Source organism: Sciurus carolinensis, chromosome 6 (assembly GCF_902686445.1).
Source record: "Sciurus carolinensis chromosome 6, mSciCar1.2, whole genome shotgun sequence".
NCBI lineage: Eukaryota > Metazoa > Chordata > Mammalia > Rodentia > Sciuridae > Sciurus > Sciurus carolinensis.
Genome location: NC_062218.1, coordinates 27,035,322 through 27,056,043, shown reverse-complemented (window position 1 = coordinate 27,056,043; position 20,722 = coordinate 27,035,322). Strand labels below are relative to the sequence as shown.

The 20,722-nt window shown below is 38.3% G+C and overlaps 1 protein-coding gene across 4 annotated transcripts in view; it reads right to left on the bottom strand.

Annotated features, from left to right (window-relative positions):
- Positions 1 to 20,722, bottom strand: part of Cdh6 (cadherin 6) — a 127,494-nt gene that overhangs the window by 47,424 nt on the left and 59,348 nt on the right. For 3 of the 4 annotated variants that reach the window (XM_047556380.1, XM_047556382.1, XM_047556381.1), the window contains exon 2: positions 5,030 to 5,383. In XM_047556380.1, coding sequence (XP_047412336.1) covers positions 5,030 to 5,257 — 228 coding nt within the window. In that variant the 5' untranslated portion in view covers positions 5,258 to 5,383. Of the gene's footprint in view, positions 1 to 5,029; positions 5,384 to 20,722 lie in introns of those variants that run through there. The other variant, XM_047556383.1, reaches the window with a different exon arrangement.

The following is a 20,722-nucleotide window of genomic DNA, read 5'->3' as shown; positions in this document are numbered from 1 at the left end:
CTTTAAAAACATTGCTGTCTAATTATCTTGAGAAGAGTAGCTTCCTTGAATTCATAGACATTAATTTTAAAGATAGAAAGGCATAGTAGGAAAACCCGCACACTGGAGCCTCAAACAGAACCTGAATTTTCATGATATTAAAACAATAACAACAACAACAACAGCCTATGACTGTTTTGGAATCCTACCAAAAGAAAACTTTGCCAATTTCCAAAAAGCTAGTGTCAGAAAATACCTATGAAAGTTCAGTTTATTAGATGACAAAAAAACAGATGTCCTGGTATGCTACTAGAAGTAAAAGCACCTCAAACGCTTCCGATGGGAATATGTCTTACATGCACATTGTGTGCAAGGAAGGGATAAGGAACGCTATGGAAGATAAGGAGGAAGAGACTTCACTGGGGCTGCTTTGCAACAATGTGTGAGCCTTTAGCCTGAAGTTAGACCTAGTGCTGAGATTTTAATACATTAATATTTGTATTATGGAATGCCCACCCCTTCAAAATCCAATCCATGTCTACAGCTACCTATGTTCTTCTTGTAATCTTAGACTATGTATCAATCATGATCAAGGAATTGCTATATTATGTAGAACTTGCAAAGATCTCTGGAAATTTGGAATTGTAATGTTTCCCTCCCATTTTTCTCTTAAGTTTGAATCAGCCAGAGATAACCCAAGTGGATTCTGTACAAAATCAAATACTCTTTCCTTTTGTCCCTGACAAGAAAACAGGCTCCTCTTACACTTTTTGGTGTCATCAGGGACGCTTCCACTGACCTGGTTGTTCAGTCTCTAAGCCTCTGACTCTGGACCTCTGGCTTCTACATCCAGTTAACTAGGAGGTAATGGCAGTTCTCACTCTCTCTGCAGTGTGAGCTAACTCCTGTTTTCCCTTGAAGAGGGGGTTCAAACATCAACTCCTCTAGGAAGCCCTGTTGAACCCCATAGCCTGGTTGACCTCTTTCCTTCGTATTTCTGTAACACCATGCGGATGCCCATTTTATCAATGAACTTGCTACATTCTGTTATTATGACTGAATATACTCCTAGGACGGTGGTTCTCAACTTTTATATCATATTAGAATCATCAATACTTAATTAAAACCCCACTGAATCAGAATCTCTGGGGAGGTGAGGCCCAGGCAAAGAGTTTTTAAAAGTGGCATTTTTCAAATTTATTGTACCAATAGTTCACCTGGGGTTCTGGTTAAAATGCAGATTCTGATTCTATAAGATCTGGGGTGGCACCTGAGATGGTGTATTTCTAACAAGCTCTCCCAGATGCTGCTTATGCTAAAGCACCTTAAAGTCGCCTGCAAATGGTTATGAATTTTAGGAAAAAAAATCCTTATCTGTATCTGTATCTGTTTACATTGTAAGACCACAAACTCTTACTCAACACAAGACCACTCCTCTCCTGTTACCCCTACCTGCCACCACCATTCTATGTGAGTAGAATTGTTGAGATTTTCTCATAAATGAGAATTTGGTTCATCAGTATTTCAGCTACGATGGTCTTTACCACTTTTATCTCAGGGAATGCATTTTCCCCAGCCCTACCTTGTTCTTGTTTGTCCTCTCATCTCTCTGGTTGCGCACCACAGTGGAAGGCTGGGGGCATCAAGACAGGGGGAGGAGAGGAGGCAGGTCCCGCTGCTGGGGCTTGGGCATCAGCTTCTAAGCACACTCTTGCCTGCGTACTTCTTCACGTCACTGGTCCTGGGATTCCCTCTCTGGCTCTTGTGACCTCCTGTGACTCCCCTTTTCCTCTCTCTTACACCCGAAAGCTCTCTGCTCCCTACTCCCATCTCCCATTTTGCTTGTTCCACAGTAGTCATGGCTATCTTTTCTGACTTACCCCAAGGTAATATAAACAACAAATGTTTGTAATAGAAAATATTTTTCTTTGAATTTAAGCACTCTCTGCTCAACAGCATTACTTTTCCTCAGTTAACACTTCTATCCTTCCTCATACAGATCAGCTCAATCTTCTCTGTTTTAGGAACCTCGTTAGGCTTTGGGTAATTATTATTTAGTAGGGCTAATGGCATGATTAAAGGTTTTTTTAGCTTTTGTGCACCTATGCGCCAACCTAAGTAGTCCCATGGTTCCCAGAGTGTGTGCCGAGGTGCAGCAGAAACTCCGCTGGAATTTTTAAAAAGTTCATGGGACAGATAACAGACAGGGGCATGTCACTTCCATCAGCCCCCCTTTGAGAATTACTCATTCAAGGTAGTTCACAGTTTCTACAGTAGGTGGCGCTGCACTCCTTTTGATGATGTCATTTGTAACCCTGAGTTTTCCAGAGTGGTTGTAATGAAAGCAAATGCAGTGCAAAAATCATCGTGGAAAAGGAAACAAGGAGGGCAGTATCAGATCTGACTGAAAAGTTGTGTAATGCCCAAGAGATGCATATATCCCATTTTTAAGTAATTGTGGTGAAGAGTGAAATAAAAATATCATTTTTTTCTGTCAATTTATGTGAATTATTTTTTAAAGGGTTATTAGGTTGTTAGAACAGAAATACTTATTAAGTTGCTTGAGCCTATTTAATACAGAAACATGAGGTGTTTCTTTTACTTGAAGACCACTGTGAAAAAGAGGTGTGGGGACTGAGAACATTTTGGGACCTCTACTCTGATTTAATCTTACCCTAAAAGTTTCCTGTCTTGGAGGATCTGAGTTATCACAACAGGTGTCTGTTTTATTCCATGTCAATTAAAAGTGACCAAATGGTCACAAAGAGGGATGCTTGTTTCTCTTTCTTTTTCTAAAAAATGTTTTTTTTCTTCTTCTCATGTCTTATAACTACAAGGAGGAGAGGGAGGGGCAAGAGGGAAGAGCAGACATGATGGTGAGGGAGGGAAATTTTTCTAGCTGCCTCCAAAATATCCATGTGCGACAAGTCTGGTTAAAGCTATGACTGTGAAGGGATTTCACCATTATCCTCTGCATTTTCCACCCACTGAGATTTGTTAATTACCCCATTTTACTTCTGCAGTGATACAGAAGTCAATGTTCCACTTGAATGCATTGCACGTGTGTTTAATAGACTTATACAATGGATTTCCCACCAATAATATTAGCTCTTCACACACCTACTGTGTGCGAGTCTCTAATGCCTGTCTCAAACTACCCTGCAACTCCACCAGGTAGGCATTGCTTCATGCACATTCTAGATGAAGAGATGAAAGCCTGGGATGGTTAATAACCTGCCCTGGGTCATAGCTGGCATCTGGCAGCACAGGGATGCTGCTTGGATCTGCTTGAGTCCATAGCTTGCAGTTTTTCCCCAGGCCAGTTTGACCTCTCACAATTATAACTGAGAAACTGAGTCTTATGCAGTTTTATCTACTGCTGCTGCTTCGAGTATTCTCAAATATTTCGAACTTTCTTTAAGAATATGTGGCATCATTGACATAACACGGCATCACAGTTTGAGAAGAAAACAGAAAAGAAAAAAGCCAGAGAAGAGGGATCCATCATTTAGACAAAGCACTTTTTAAAACTTAATCTTCTTTGGCAATAATGCTATTTGTGTTGTAAAAAGTGCTTTAAAGATTTAAAGTTTTTTTTTTTTTTTTAAATAACCATCACCCTATTAACACAGCATTATTTAAATTTCACAAAGGAAATGAAGTACATGTAAGTGAAATGTCTCTCCTCAGTGGTCACACAGTGTGTGAGTTTCACAGCAAACCCATGGCTAGATCCTTGGGGGATCTGTGTGTTCAGCCCTTCCCTGAGCACTTCCTCTCCTACTTTATTCCACATTAATAATTCACTCCACTGGAACATTGCCTGGTTATCTCAGCCTAAGCCACGGCTGGCTTTCCTTCTTCATTCATAGTGGTAAATACTTAGGATATTTGCACATGGTGAATCAGGGATATTTGATCACAGATTGAAGTGTGAACATGCAGCTCTTGGAATCTGCAAAAATCATTCTATTTGCCTGACATCCTAATTGAGGTGTTTAAAATAATAACCATGATAAAAAATGAAGACATTTTAGCATTTGTACTTTCATGTTCATTCTCAGTTTGTTTATGTAAGGGATGCATGTCAATTCTTTTTCTCATCGATATCATCTTGTAGAACGCAGAATCTGCAAAGCATGAACCCACATTCCTGGCTGAACGCAGAATCTGCAAAGCACGAACCCACATTCCTGGCTTTTCTTTGAGCTCTTTGCAGGATTCAGATATTCTGCAACAGGAAGGTAGCTGATGATACAATTTCAGTAACACTCATGATGACAATCGACCTAAGCAGCTTCTCTGACTCAGCTCTAGGAATTGCAAGGGCTATAATAAGCCATGCCTCTTCACTCTACTTTCTAGAGTCAGTAAAATGGTCAGATCTGTTTGGAAATAGTGCCTTTACATAACCATTTTTCTCTTTTGTCAACCTTGCCACAATTAAATCATAAGAATTTAAAGCATCTCATCCTTGCTAATTACCTGAGTTGAAGGCTAAATAGTAACCCCTGCCAAGGCGACCACCAAATCTAACCATGGTGCTGGGTTTTGCCAACAAAATCTTCATTTGGTCGGAGAACAGGTTGCCGTAGGTAGCAGAGTTAAGAATTGGTTTGAATTTGGCCAAAGGACTCAAGCTCAGAATGTTTGCATTCAGATGAGAAAAAGGAACCTACCTCTCCTTACAGCATAATCGCTCTATTCCTATTTTTAATACTCCTTACTTTATAGAGTAGCTGGACCCCATTTTTCAAGCTAAAGTGAAAATTAAAGGATTTATGATAATCCTATGCGAATGGTTGTGGGTGTTTCATTTTTCACTAGAGCATTTTCTCTTCCTTTGTTGCACTGCTAACATTTCTCAGCTCCTTGCTACAGTCCTCTTCCCGAAACCACTCAAGTTGAAAAAAATAAAAAATAAAAAAAAGGTCTTAGCAGATAAGCAACAATTCTCACTGTGCTGGGGAACAGTTCACAGCCTCCCCGTCTATTTACGAGAAGTAACTTTTTTAAACCCCGAATGTGAAAGTGCGCAAAGGAATCCTACCTTGCCCACGTACTGATAATCCGATCCCGTGTATTCCTCCAGGAGAAAGAACTGGTTCCACATCCAGCTCCTTTTCGAACGGTTCAGCTCATTTTTGCTGTTTCCGGAGAGCTCCAGGGCCCTTTTCTTTGCTGGGAAACCACTAGTCCTCTTAGATAACGGAGTGGAGAAAGTTGGGTAGGGCTGACCGACCCAAAAGAGCAGCAAGAAGTAGCGGTAAGTTCTCATGCTGGTAGCACCGTGAGTCCCGGGTAGCGAGTCCCCCTCTCCTGGAAGCGCCTCTTTTCACCGCACCGTATCCAGCCTCATTCCTCCTTTCTTCCTTAATGTTCTTTGCTTGGCTCTCAGAGGTATCTGGAAAGAATAATAACATATCAAGCATTTTTAGAGATGCTTAAAATTCAGTGTTAGAGCAAATAGGCTGGAAAAAGGGGACAGAAATTTGAATAGCAAAACAACAAAAAAAGAGTTGGCTATCAATTTTGAAAGGAGGAAACCGGTCTTTCAGATATGCTAAGTGGAAGGCATGTGCCGGTAGGAAGCTGCTGTTTTCCTTCTTTTCTATCACTTAAAAATCCTATTTTAAGTAATAGCGCTGCTATAGGTCAACATGCCAGAATGGATTATTTCCCTACTCTTTTACCTCGGAATATGTGGGCTGAGATCTGGTTAGAAGAAACGAGTTTGTGTTTCTGATTCTATTTGCATATTTATCCTCGCGAAATCTAAGGCAAAGAATACCACAGACAATTTAAATTCTATTGAAAGTGGATAATGTTGAAATTTCCCAAGGATGTATTGCGCACCTGTGATGTGCCAGGCTACAGGCGCCAGGCAAGGCAGAACCTATTCTGCAGACTCTTGGCTGCAGAGATGTGCTGTGTTGGAACAGTTTGGGTCGAATAAGGTTGGAAAAGACAGTTCGCCTTCTCTTCACAGTGCAGATTAGCATAGTGAAGTTTCAGAAGTGATATTTTACACCAGTGACAATAAACCTATTTGATTCACATTCTCCACACTTGACCAGAAAACTGTTTTTGCTCTTGAGACTTACTTACATTATAGGATGGGTCAATGAACAATGGATAGAATTTGTATTTAGAATTAAATGATCAATTTTATTCAAAATTCCTTAAGAAATCCTGAGATTTTTATCCCTAAATTTCACTTGTATATTAAGCAATCACGTATGGATGTTAAAATTGGTCAAACAGTTTCTATGTAATTTTCACAGATGCATCAAACATATCTAAGAATCACAGTGAGGACCACCAACTGCAAGATCTTCAGAAAAGTCAGCTATTATACATGTAGGTAATAATTTTCCATGGCAAATATTAATTTTCAAGAGTACAACCCACCATTTAAAAGATCCTGGAGCCAGACTGCTTGGCAAAAATGTTCCAACTTGAGTTACTAGGTTATGCTTAAAGTCGATTATGCCTAACTTCTTCCTACACTTTTCCATATATCTCAGGGGAAATAACCAATCTGACAAATTACTCCTTTATCTTACTATTCAATGGAGGGAAAGTATTTTATTGAAAAATATCAACAATGACAAGGAATTGCTTTCTAATGTAGGATATAAAAGTAATTGAGCTGGTATATTCGCTCTAAACCATGAAGATAAAAAAACATATTTTAGGGAATTTGATCAGCCATTTTTCGTGTGTGTCAGAGAGATTGGTTCACTTCATTTTTATTATTATATCACAAAAATGTATAGGTGACCATCTTTTTTTTTTAACCCCAGCAATGAGTAATTATAGCCACCTAACAAGTGACTTAGTGAAAATCTCCTGTTGGAAGATAAGTGAAATATTTCATGGTATTCAGCATTTTAAAAGCTTTATTCCATTATTATGCATCTTTTTGACAGGAGGCTGGGGAAGTTGAAAATTCCACAGGTGAGTAAATTAGTACTGTGTCAATTAGTCATACTGGAAAAATGCCAGGCAACAGTATCCTTGTCATTTTGCAGCCTTGGTACAGGTGTGAAATGACTGACGATCAATTAGGTGACGATGATTCTTCTCTCTACTCACGGATGGTGTGTAGAGGGGACCAAGAGGGCATATGGAGAAAAGCCCTCAAAAGACATTTATTCATTTCTAGAAGTAGAGATTACACTGAGGTTGATTCAGTACAATTACATTTTTCTTAATTTCCTACATTCTCTATTATTTGCAAAGACAAATCCTGCAGTGAAGAATTACACGTCTGCTGCTGCACTCTGTGCGAGCCCCGTGGTGCTGGCAGGAAAGAGGGATGCAGAGAATGGAGTCAGCTGCTTAAAAGGCTGGCTCCTAAAGGCCATTTTAAAGAAAAATCGATCCCTGTGGGTGTTGTATGCAAACTCTACAAGCTGTTGCCACTTGAATATTAAATATTAGTTCTTTTTAATATCACAGATACCAAAATGTCAAGTATTTCATTTTTTTCTGAGTTGGTAATGAGCTTTTAAAGTGATGCAAATTTAAGCAGTGTTTCCAACTATTCTATAAGGTCTAGTTTGCTATAATCCAGTTCTTCTTGTATCAGCTTGACAGGGTGAGGCCTTGTTAAAAACTCAGTATGCAAAACTGAACACCATGAGCCACTCATATTTGATGTTAACTTTTTAGAAGGAAAGATTTATCTGTGAAATTCTATGATTAAAAAGAGATCTCTCAAAACTATTGAATACATACATCTTTATAACTTTGTAAATCTTTTTACCTTAACAATCCTCACTTAATGCTTTTATTTTGACTAGTTATTTATTTTTCAGTAAATAATTATTAGTGTATTATGACAATAACTACTATTGCCTATGCCCAAGGCTTACACACAGTTGGTGCATAATAATTTGATGAAAAATTAACTATTACCATCACTGATACCATTATTGCTACATAACCACCACCACACCACCATTACTCCACTGTTGGCTCTCAATTAAAAAGTCAGTCATTTATAGACACTGCCTGGCCTAGAAAATTATCATTCCCATTTTATAGATGAACAAACTGAGGTACAGAAAAGAGAGGTAGCTATTCTGAGAAAAATAGTTAAGTGGTAGAACTGGAATAATGATGTTACTACTGTTTTTTAATTTATTTTTTATTTTGATTCATTGTACACAAAATGGGTACAACTTTGGTTGTACGTGAAGTAGAGTCACACCATTTGTATAATCATTCATGAACTGGGGTGATGATGTTTGTCTTATTCTATTATTTTTCCTTTCCCCACTCCCTCCCACCCCTTATTTTCCTCTAAATAATCCATCTTTCCTCCATTCTTGCCTCCCGCCCCCCCATTATGTATCATCATCCACTTATCAGAGAAATCATTCGGCCTTAGGTTTTTTGGGATTTGCTTATTTCACTTAGCATGATATTCTCCAGCTGCATTCATTTACCTGCAAATGCCACAATTTTATTCTTTACAGTGATGCAGCTACATCAATGTTTATAGCAGCTCAATTCATAATAGCTAGATTGTGGAACCAACTTAGATGCCCTTCAACAGATGAATGGATAAAGAAACTGTGGTATATACACACAATGGTACATTTAATGCTTCTTAATAGGCAGGAATGCGTGGTGGTTAAGATTACCAATGCTGATGTCAGATTGTCTGGGTTTAAATCTGCAATTTAGTCTGTATGAATTTGGGAAAATAATCTCACCCTACCTCAGTTTCTTCTGTAAATAGGGATAATTATGGTATGTACTTCATAGGGTGTTGTAAGGATTAAACAAGTCATTATGTGCAAAGTACTTAGAACAGTACCTGGGGCTTAGAAAGGTATTAGTAAGTATTAACTATAACTATTAATATATTACTTTTATTATTGTTACTACTATTTGTATTGCAGGTCTACACTACATCTGTAACACATTTTGCGAGTCTGCAGAAGATAGCTGAGTTCTTTCTTGGCCTAAATACTTTCTTGTTCAGAAAGCATCTTCAAGCAAGTCAAAATTCACTTAAAATTTGAAGCAAAGAAGCACTTGAAAATCAGAATGAATTCATTGGCTAATTGTTTTCTTTTGTGTGGACTTGGATTCAGCACTTAGTAGTAATAAACACAGGGAAGGCAGGAACACACCGTTTCTTTCATCACTGATTGCGCAACGGAAGAAGAACATGGAAAAGGAAAGTTCACTAGAGGACTAATCCACTGACAGAATCTGTCCATTTCCTTTCTCCTTTCCATGTTATTATGCTAAGATCTAAAAAAAAAATCATCTTTATTCAGGTGCAGGAAAAATCAGAACTAACTTTCACTTAGTAATTTTGCCTTTGTACAAATGGTACTGGTAATTAACATACTGGACATGATTTTCATGTTATATCAGATAAGAATTTGATATAATTAAAATGAATGATACACGTTTTTTAAGATTTTACTTAATCTGAGAATATGAAATGCAAAGAAAATGAATGTTCTCCAAGCAGGGTTTTTAATGAGAAAAAAAAAATCAGAAAAAAAAACAAGAAAAATCAGGATTCAAGGTGTGGAGGTGTGGAATGGTCATGAGTTCAAGCAAAGGAAGGTACCCAGAAGTAAGGTGGGAAGCTGGCAACCTTTGAACAGTCAAAACACAGGAGGAGCACATGGCCAGTGGTCATCAGAGGTGGTGGCTCATTCGTAGATGTCAGGAAGTAGACTGGAAGGATATGGAAGTAGGAATATACATAGAAGGAACCAGAATTTTAGTGGGAGGGGAGGAAGCAAATCAAGATGAATATTGTACCGTTTTGTCCCCCACCCACCCCTCCCTTTAATCTCCTCTTGGCATTAAGAGAAAATCACTTGGGAACATAAACAACTCTATAAAAATTCAAATTGAACAGCCTAATTACAGTCTAATGATAGTTTAGCAGGGCTCTGTCTCTACTTTGGATTTTCTGTTTGTTGGGGTCTAGGCTTTTTGGGGAGAACTTTCTACTTCTTGTAAGCAATCATTGGTATGCTCTGAAATTTGATGTGCCAAAGTCATTGTTCCAGAAAAACAGTTGGAATCTTTGTAGAAGCCTTATATTAGTGATATGTAGAAGGTAATAAGATGTTTATGGATAGCTGTGCAAGGCTCACATAACATTGATAATTGCATACTTTGAAAATGTATTTGCCTGGCAGCAAACATGCATATATTCTGTAATCTTCACATAAGTACTTAGTCAAGTTCAGGTTTTATTCAATGTATGGCATTTAGGAGGAGGGCCTCATTAATTCAGAATATGTGGAATATGTGATCATTAATGCAGAAGCTGGGCTGATGTTTTCCTTTGATTAATACAACCTTTGCCCTAGATTATTGGAAATTAATAGTATAAATATGTTCCATAGGATATTAGAATAAGAAGACAAACTACAATGTCTTCTGGTTCCCTACAGTACTTTGGAATCACCTTTCATTCACTAATAATTAGTATGGTAATTAGAAAATTTCTTCATTGATTGAATTGCTTCTCCAGTGACTTATGTTTGATAACAGTTTGGATGACTCAACTGTATTATCTGTTTTCGAGATACTGGTTCCATTAACACTGTTTATAGACAAACAAATAGGTAAATATTTGAAAGCAATATAATTATTAAAGTTTTAGTATTCAGACCTGGCATGTGTTTGTTCTAGTGTTCTTGATTAATTCAAATCAGGGCAAGATTACTATAATGCTACCTAGATTTACAAATTAAACAAAACACATTCATTCTTCAGTTTGTGGAGTCTTAACTTTGGACTTGAAAGCACAGGATGGATTTGGTAAAGCAGTGCTACAAATATGTTTCTACTACTGAAGTGGTAAAAGGAGGTTCCACAATCTGTTATGAAACAGTTTTTTTCAGATAAAGGGTGTCGCACGTGGAGACTGTGGCATAGCACTTTGTGTCATGCTACCCACAGAAGACCTTTCTGAAATGTTGTTTATGTTGAAGTCATCCCAACCCACTGAAGAACTTACCCTTAAGTCATCCTAACTAATAAACATAGCACTCTTTTCAGTATATGTATCACAAACCCCTTATTAATTTTTAGTACCTTTTCTCATGTTATATAATTAATGAAGGAGGAAGCAGATGGCTATTTACAGTCACTTAACACTTCTCCTGACCCTATTGCACTCGGTGCTGAGCCTGAAGTTCTCCAGTCCCACTCTGTGTGCAATGGGGACAAGGATGGTGTTTACTACATTCAAATATAGTGAATTAAACAAACAGAAGAGCATTATCGGGATGAATTAAACTGAATGAAGTCAAAGGTAAACATGCCTTTGTACAGGTAAATCTTTAAAAATACATGTTATTTGTTCAGAGAGAAGAGTTTTATAGCCAATTAAGTTTGCCAAAGATCAATTTTCTGATCACCCAAGAACCTTTGTTTTGAATAGGTTGTTTCCTGCTATGAATAAGAAAAAAAAATGCCTATAGGACATGGAAGATCTTCTAGAAGTGGTGACATAAGGATACAACCAATTTAAAAATTTTGGTAGGGATTTCACATGAAGTCTTCATTTCTTAGCCTCCATTTCATTTCTCTGTAAATGTCAAAGTCACTGTTGAGTAAAATTGGTTTCGTTTCGTGTGTGTAATGAACTCCACTGAAATGTGTCAAACAGCTTTGGCACCTCTCACCATGTAGCATTTCTCCTGTGCCAATGAATCATTATGGCAACAGCCATCAAATGATGCCTGATTTTTTTGTAAATGTTTATATTTGTGGATAATATGCCAATCTGTTTGCAAACTGATGCATTTCCAGATGAAGCTATTTCAACAGTATTACCCTCATTCTAAAATCATATTCTGCACATTAGATTAATGAAGATAAAATCAAATGTGTTACACCACATAAAACGTGGTTTTATATGTAGTTGAGGCTCAAGGAATATTTGGGTTGATACTCACATAGGACAAAACAAACATTTGAATCAGAGGATAAAGACAAAGTTCTTGTTCCACACAGAGGGAAAAGCCCAAACTATTTTGTTGTGAGGGAAAGTATCAGAAAATTGTTAAAACCGGACTCTGGCATGCCACATGTCAGGGTTCAAATCTCAGTCCTGCTCAACAGTAGTGGGACAAATAATAGGCAGATTTGTGTCCAATTTCCTTAACTAAAAGTGGGATGGTATTAATAGTACCTACCTCACAGAATGGCAGTGAAGACAAAATTAACAAGTTCATGTGAGGCCTCTGGTCTTACATTATTATGGTCACAACAATGTCACCCACCAAAGAATGTCTGAGTAGAGGACTGAGGCAGGACACAGAATTGGGACCATATTTTGCCTCTTGTACAGTTTTTGTTTTGTCTTTTGCAATGATAAAACTTAGCCAATTTTTTTAGATCCTTTTCTGCATCTTGCCTGGCTCCTGAGGGCCTCTGGGCTTGTGAATTCCATCTTTCGCCAAAGATTTACTCATGTGAACAAAGGAGAAGAGAATGCACTTTATACTTTCAATTAGACATTTGTGGTAGGAATTTTAAACATTCCTGTAGTAGACTCTATGTTGTAGAGATGTATGAAAGGCTTGGTTTCACATTACCCTCTGTTTCAGTTAGGTTGTCTGGCAGCTATGTTAATTCTTTCAGACACATAGCCACTTAAAACAATGAAGCTTAAACAAGACTGGGAGATGTCAAAACCCACTAACCAATTAGCATGAATGTTTTCAAGATTTCAATGAGTTTGCTCATCTTTTAATGCTCAATGAAAAGGCAACCTGAGGGTATAGGTTGGGAGTTAGGGGCTAGCAGGAGACAGGGTATCTTAGTTGGTATGGGGAGTTCAGAACAGACTTAACCTTATTAAATTGTAAAAGGTATCACGTATCTGGGTTTACCATTAAGTAGTTGTGAACTTGGCACATCATAGGTGATTTTTAAAGACTTGTGCTTGTGTATCGTGTTATGAGTAGTGCAGATGTTTTGCTTTCGGTGATATAATGTCCAAGTCTTTTATCAATTACTTTCTTTTAAACTTTTATGAATGATGTTTAATCACAAATAAGAACACTGGTTGACATTTAGTATTTTTTATTCCTGAACTTAACTGTGAGTTAGACACCATGCTAGGCTCATGATAAAGTTGTTTTCATCTAGTTCTCACAATAATGCGATGAGGGGGATAATATTCTTTCAATTTCTGCAGATGAGAAACCGAAGCTTAGAGAGGTTGAAGAATTGGTTCAAGGTCATGCAATATGTATGTAATGAATCTAGCCAACTGAGGCATTGGATTAGGGAGTCTTCACCCCAAACCCACATGTAGGAGTCACAGGCCAGTCTGCTGCCCACACGATAAGCAATCAATATAGATGTGACTTTATAATTAAGTCTTCATGACTCCTCTAAAAAATAGCACCAATACAGTTCTCCAAGACGTAAAATAATTGTTACAAAGTTTATAAGCTAAATAAGAGCAGCAAACAAATGTTTGTGGTGTGCCAGGTAATGGAATAAAAGTTCTACAAATAGATAAGCCTTAGTGGTCCTTTGAAATGAGGGCAAGGTTCTTATCCTCTGTTTTAAAGATGAGAAGCATAGGCTTAGAAGAACTGAAGGCTTTGCCCAAGGGTATACAGTTAGTGAGGCACAGAAATTGGATAAAACCCAACTAACCTAGAGGTTCTTTCTTAATCCTAATACCCACTATCTCATTTGTATTTTGCTCTTGGAAACAGCATCTAGGTTTTATTTACTCTCATTTCAGACAAAATTTGAACAAATTTGTCATCAGATTTCTAAATCCCCAACAAATTGAATAACAAGACAAGGAGTGCTGGAGGCTAGAGTCTCCACATTATTGGGAAGGGGTAGCTAAAAGTCTCAGGGGGGGTGGTCACATAAGACAAGCAGAAGAACTGGAGGTAGAACAGAGGTGGCGCTGGCCTCTGGAGAGCCATCAAGTCCTGTGCTCCATGCCAAGAACAGGGCCTGGCATACAGTAGTAACACCAGATAAACATTTGTAAAAAGAAAGTGTATGGATGGACGCATGTGTGGCTAAACGTGAGAATGACTGAACACATGCTTTGATGATATGATTGAAGATGGTGAGAATTAACATGAGTATTTCACAGCACTGGAAGTTATCTCCATTTTTCAATTACAGCTCCAGAATACACAGGTTGTTGGCCTTGAATTATTAAGAAAAAAAAATCCAGTTCTTAAATAGTTGGCTTGAGAAAATATGGATGTGTAGAATAAATATGAGGAAAATTATTGTTGACAGTCACCATAGTATTATTTAGAAGAGAGGGGCTTTCTCTGTCTATGTCTCTGTCTCTATCCTTCTTCCCATGTGGTCTCAGGCAAATTCTTCTACTTTTTTTGAGCATTTGTTTGTCAGGTATGAAATCAGAGCTGATGTGCTAATATCTAGGGACAAACCATCTCATGGATAGACATATACTGGAGCGTTGTACCCATCTGTATCTCAGCATCAGCAACTACTAGGTAGAAGACACTGGTAAATGACTTGATGAAACATGTTTCCACTTCCACATCTTTAAGTCCAGAATAGTAAAGTCTTGGGGTTTTAGTGGAGGTACCTGATAAATAACTCCCCTCTTTCTCTTCCAAATGCCAAAGAAAAAAGAAGTAAAGGAGTATTAGAGTGATACTAAATTATCACCATTATTACTTTAAAAAAAAAAGTCAAAAAATAAAACAAACAGAAACAAGAACCAAACCTATTTGGAAAGGTGGCTTAGTGTGAAAGCCAAGTGGGTTTGCTAAGTTAACCCCAGAATTAGGCAGGCCCCCATGGAGTTGGGGTTACATTTGATTTTGCTTTTTTTTTTTTTCAAAACAAAAGCAGAAATGGTTCTCACCTCCCAAGGGTAGCCTCGAGTTCTACAGTTTAGAGTGGGACTTTCCAGCTCACATACAGACTCTGGGATCTGAAGAAAGGGAGCAGGAGGAGACTGTTTTAATCTCCACTAATTAAAAAAAAGGTATTAGAGACATCAGTGATACTGACAGCCAGTAAAACACTTATTATTTGCCAACAATTCTTGTATTTAAAGCTTTGCTTTTTTGGAGTTGTTTATAACATCACTAAGAGGAAAATATATGAATAATTTAAAGGCAGGGAGTTTAAAGGTTCCCTAAAAATATCTTTCACTTCAGGTCAATCAATGCATTACAAGCAAAATGAATTCTTTTCCATCTCGCTTCACTTTCCCACCTACACACACAGGCACGTGCAAAGAGGGATAATGATCTAGATATTTTTATGTGCTTCAGACTTTTGCCTGTAAGCACTGAAAAGCTACCATGGCTATTCTTACCCCGAAGGATGGCAGTATTTACGGAGGTGTAGGGAGGAAATAATCAAATCTCCACTTGCTGTTTGGATAGCTTTGTTCATTCAATGTGTTTTATGTAACACTTTATTTGCAGAGGATTCATAACCTAAATTAGATGCTTCTCAGAATGTCTTGGTGTAATAACTTAGAAGAAATGTAATTTAATAAATAATGTATAACCTACTAAATGCACACACTGCAACAATGAAAAGTTTCTTTCTTGAGACTAACCTAAGTAGAGAGGGCTTGTGATGGTGGGTACATTGTAACTGATTCAGGCTAATGTTAACTGACCATCAAATTAAACTTGCACCAGAGGGGAAGACAATGTGTTTGAATGAGATGCTGGGTGTTGTATCAATTTTGATTGCCTTCATTTAAAAACTTTAATTAGAACCTCTGTTTACTTGAGTCAAATTGCACATAAAATATCACGCAAAACATTTTAAAAGAGAATTTTAATTATACCACTAAAGAAATGCCCTTGTTCAATGTTTACTACACACTTGCCAGAACAAGTTAATTAATACGCCTTTAAATAAGTGAGAGAAGAAGAAGGGAAACAACAAAGAAATCACATTCATCTTTTGTCAAGTTTTGCTGCCTTCGTCAAAGAAGTTCAATTTCGGATTCAGCTACTGCACTGTCAGAGTGCACGTGCACGATTACCAACAATGGGCACCAAAACACAATGGAGCCCAGTGGAAAGCTCTTCCAACTGAGCTGTTGCTCCAAATAATTGCACATTGTTTGCTGTCTGCAGTCACCAATTCAAGTGTTTTCAATTTCTTTCATCTATTAGTTTATTTCCTGGTACAACATCAGGATATTCAGACATTGCTGTTTTAACAGGTCAGCGATATGACTTTTTAATTATTTAAAAGCACAGAAAAGATATTGTTAAATAGAAAGAGCACGTGTAGAAAATTTTGATGACATTGAGATTCTAGTTCTAATTTTAATATGTCACTCACTTTTCAACTTTATTGTTTTAGATTCCCGAACTTTCCCATCTATTAATGTTAGCCATGATTGATTGCTTGTGCTAGTAAAGATTGATACTGGAAATCAATTGGTGATCTGCCAAAACCAAAAGCAACCAAACTTTTTGAGATATGACTTATTATCTCAGTAACCTTATGAAAAGTCAGAAGAAAAAGTATCCAAAATTATTTTGAAATATTTTAGAGAGATAAAATACAAATATCCCATTACTTATCACTATCATCACTAAGAAAATTATGCTCCTAAATAGCATCATGGGTATTTACCTTTCCTTTCTTTAAAGAGAAGACTATTTTTTCAAGATTTATTTGCTAAGACATTCCATAATTTTTGGTGTACAAACTATTCCTGTAGTAACAATTTTATTCAGAAAAGCTTCTGAAAAACAAGTAAACAATCTACATCAGTCCTCGAATCGTTTGTTCCCGTATTGCTGAAATTTGTCACCAAATTTCTCAAGCTCTCAGGTCTGGTCAGAACCTGTGTAGATATGTTAAATCATTTTGACCTGAAATTCCACTCCAGCTGAGGTAGTTGGGTTAGGTTCTCCTAAGACTTCACAAGTTTGTTATAAAAATTAAGTATGATTCAGTAATATAGACTAAGTGTCCGTTTCCCCACAAAATTCATTAGACCTCATTGCAATGCAATGGTCTTTGTAAGTGAGGCCTTTGGGAGGGAACTAGGACATGAGGTCAGAGCCCTGAAGAAGAGAGTTAGTGTTCTTATTAAGGAAGTCCCAGAGCTTGCTCTCCCACTTCCCGTGTGAAGACAAAGTGAAAAGACAGTCTGTAAACCAGGAAGCCAGCCCTCAGCAAACACAGATTTGCTGGTGCTCTGAGAGATAAATTTCTGTTGTTTAAAAAGATAACCAGTCTATGACATTTTGGTAAATGAGTAGACTAAGGTATGTGGTAGGTAAAACACATAACATGTTGCCCCATAAGCAGGAAATAAATATTAACCAGGACTGTTTTCAATATTATTGTCTACCAAAAGTTGTGTGGAAAGAGCAGACAGGGCAATCTACGGTCTTTGAGCCAATTAATACCAGGGAAGAATGTAAGTCAAAGTATCATAAAAGGTAATCTTCTTAAAAAACAAAATAAAACAAAAGACTTTCTTGTATGTATTATTTTTCTTTAAAAAAAAAAGGGAAAACTTTATGCCTAGGGGGAAAGAGCACAATTTGGTACTTAAGCATGCCATTGATTTGCTCTTATTAATTTTAGCTGGCAGGGGAAACAGAATTTCCTAATGTATTTTTTCCTTATAAAATAAGAACCTGAAGTGCCAGCATATTTGCACACCTACCAATTATGAAATGAGTTTCCCCGAATATGAAAACTAAGCCAAAACATAACTTAATCCCATAAGCTACTGTCAAATTCAGCTATAGTTCCACTTGCAGCATCCAGGATTATTTGATTTTAGCAATTGTTTAATGGACTTGAATGCAGCTATTTTTTCCATAACATGTTTAAAATTTTGTAAAACAAGCATTTTTTTCTGATTAAGAAAATACACACATGTAGCACACATGGTACACCTTAAAAGCATCTTTAAAAGTCAAGTGTTTCCGACATTCTGAGTTTAGAAGTCATGATAGCTCTGCCACTAATGTAGAATTTCTTTCAGATGACTGTAAATAAAAATTAGGTATCCATGGTTATAAATACCCCATCTCACATTTTCTTTAGCCACAGCAAAAAATTTCAGTTAATTGAATCACAGCCAACTACAAATACAGCGAGAAGTGCAATACTTGGTGCTCCAGGTCATAGGCAACCATTAATTAAGATGCAAGAGATCAGCAGTATAGGTTCCAATACAGGGTTTTTGTCCCAGAATTTTTTATGGATATGGACTAAAGTATCTGGAAAATGCAGTTCCAGCTCTTTGGAAATGAGGAAATTAGGTGCAATCTTTATTTTGCTTGACCTGGAGTTTTTGATAAAAGTTCTGAATTGTCATTTTTGAAAGTGAAAATAAAAGCTTACTTTCTTCAGGAATCTCATTCGTAATTTTCTAAACCTGGTATATAATTTATATATAATAAAGAGGGTCACTTCACGGGTAGATGGACTTGTCAATATACAAAAATGCTAACAATGTGGGAAGATTAACGGTCATGCACTTTGTTCAATGACTTTGTGATGTTGCTATTCTAAGTTTCTCTGTCATTTTCTCTCTGTCTCAATGTCTGAAGGGCAAGCCAAATGAGAAGACTACTTAGTATTATGAATAAGCCTGTGGAACCAATCCCTGAGAGATGGAGGGCAAAGGAAGCTTCAGTTCTCATTTTCAATTCTCAGAGCCAAGATAAAAATTCCCTGTCATGGACTCACAGGACAAGGAAATCAGGCACGCCCCTATTTTTTTACCCATCCATCTGCCTTTGGGTTTGACTTCTGAACTGCCAAAAGAGAAAAATGACAGGTATGTCCCCCTGAGACCTATTCTCACTTTGGTTTGGTTCCAGTTCCTGTATGGTCCAGAGTGTCCAGGAGGTGACGATTGCAAAGAGGAGGTGCTATTTGTCTTGAAAATGCTGTGGTTCTTCAGAAGTCAGTGAAGTTGTACATGGCCTGATGTCTATGGTGCCTCCAGGGGCAGGATGGAGTTTGGACTTCACTTAGGCCATGAAGTGAGGACAGAAATTCTGTGCTGCCACAGGACTGTGTCAAAACACTCTCTTTGGATTTCCAAATGGTTGCTGCTACTTCTTGCCTTAGTCTGGGTCCTGAATGCAATGTGTTTTCTATTCGTCCTCCTGTGTTTTGCTCTGCTTCTGTATCCAAGGAAGGGAGGCCTAGATGGGGCTGCACCTCCCAGTGCTGGTGCCTTGGAGAGCGTGACCAGCAGAGCTCGAAACTCTGCTGGTTTGGGTGGTGAGGGTCCCTGCCTGTGGGTCCTGTGGTCTTCCTCCTTGTGCCTTTTTGTGAATCTGTAGTTGACCTCAATGGCTTGAGGTTTCTTCAGGGGGCTGGTGCCCCCCTCAAGTGGCTGAGATGACTCTTCCATTGATGGTGCCCGCTGCTGCCACAGGTGTGCTGGGTGTGTGCAGGCTGCTGATGTAAGCGCCCTTCTTCAGCTGCTCATAGGATCAGCCCACTATGCAACCTACCTCTGCTTACCATCCCACAAGGTGCAACTGTTGCTTGGAATAACCACCTTGAGGTTGAGTAGAGTCCTTTAAAGGCAAAACTGCCAGGCAAGCGTGCTCGCTGTGCTCATCTCCTGGCATAATCCTCAGTGTGGGGGCTGGAAGGAGCCTGAGTATATGAAAGCCTCACTTCCAGCATTGGTGCTGTTGACATGTGACTCCTAAGTGTCCGAGGAAGGTGAGGGTTCTCTCTGGTACAACCTAGGACAGTTGGAGCATCCTGGTTTATGGTGCTTGGCTGATGAAGACCTCAGAGGGGTACCAAGAACCAAGGATGTGAAGTGTGGAGGAAGAGCTGGTAAAAATGACTGGTTGCTGCAGAAAGAATTGGAGGGGGGTGAAGGGAGCTGCTTGGAACAGTACACAAGTGGTTACTTTGCTTTGGCCACACAATCATGTGAGGTCTCTGGCTTGAGCTTCATGCCAAGGAATTCACAGTTCCACCTCCACTTCAGCCTGGGTACCAGGCACTTCTTTTCTGAAACCACATCTGAATTCTGGATTCTGGAATTAGACATTTAGACATTTCTTCCCTGGTAGTAATTTCAGATAATTGATTCTTTTCAAAGACTTGAGTGAGGATATTGGTTTGTAATCAAGTGAAGGACATCTACTCTTATCTGTCTTTTGGGGTAAACATTCTAGAGTTCAAGACTGAGATGTTGGTGTTCTCCTGAGGAGCATCCAGAACACAAATGACTCTGCCTGAGGAGTCGTGATCTCTGGTTTTGAAACCAAACCTGTGTTCGAGGATGCCAATTTCTGTGGCCAGTCATTCTCTGGTGGTTATACCAAAGTATGGGTTCTGCTCAAACAAGGCAGGGCTTTGACTCAAGTTCAAAACAGTCCTCCTTTGTTGGGATTCTATTAGTTCAGAGCCACTTGAAATGCTACTCAAGTCCACTGCAGGAGGAGTCACCTGGATTCCACAGAGACTGCTAGCCAAGCAGGCAGCTCTGGGAAGTATGGGACTCTCAGGTTCCAGCAGGACCCACCCATCTCTTAGGTATCCTTCCAGGTTAGCCCTGTATCAATTATTTAAGACACTGAAGTATTCAGAGGAAGTCAGAGAAAGTTGAACAGTAAGTAGAAGTACAGTTGCTACCAAGAGTTTGGCCTTTTTCATAATCTTCTTCCAAATATGTTTTGATTCTGAGATCCCTAGTTTTGATATATGGAAGCCTTTTGGTCTCCGTTATGTCCATGTACTC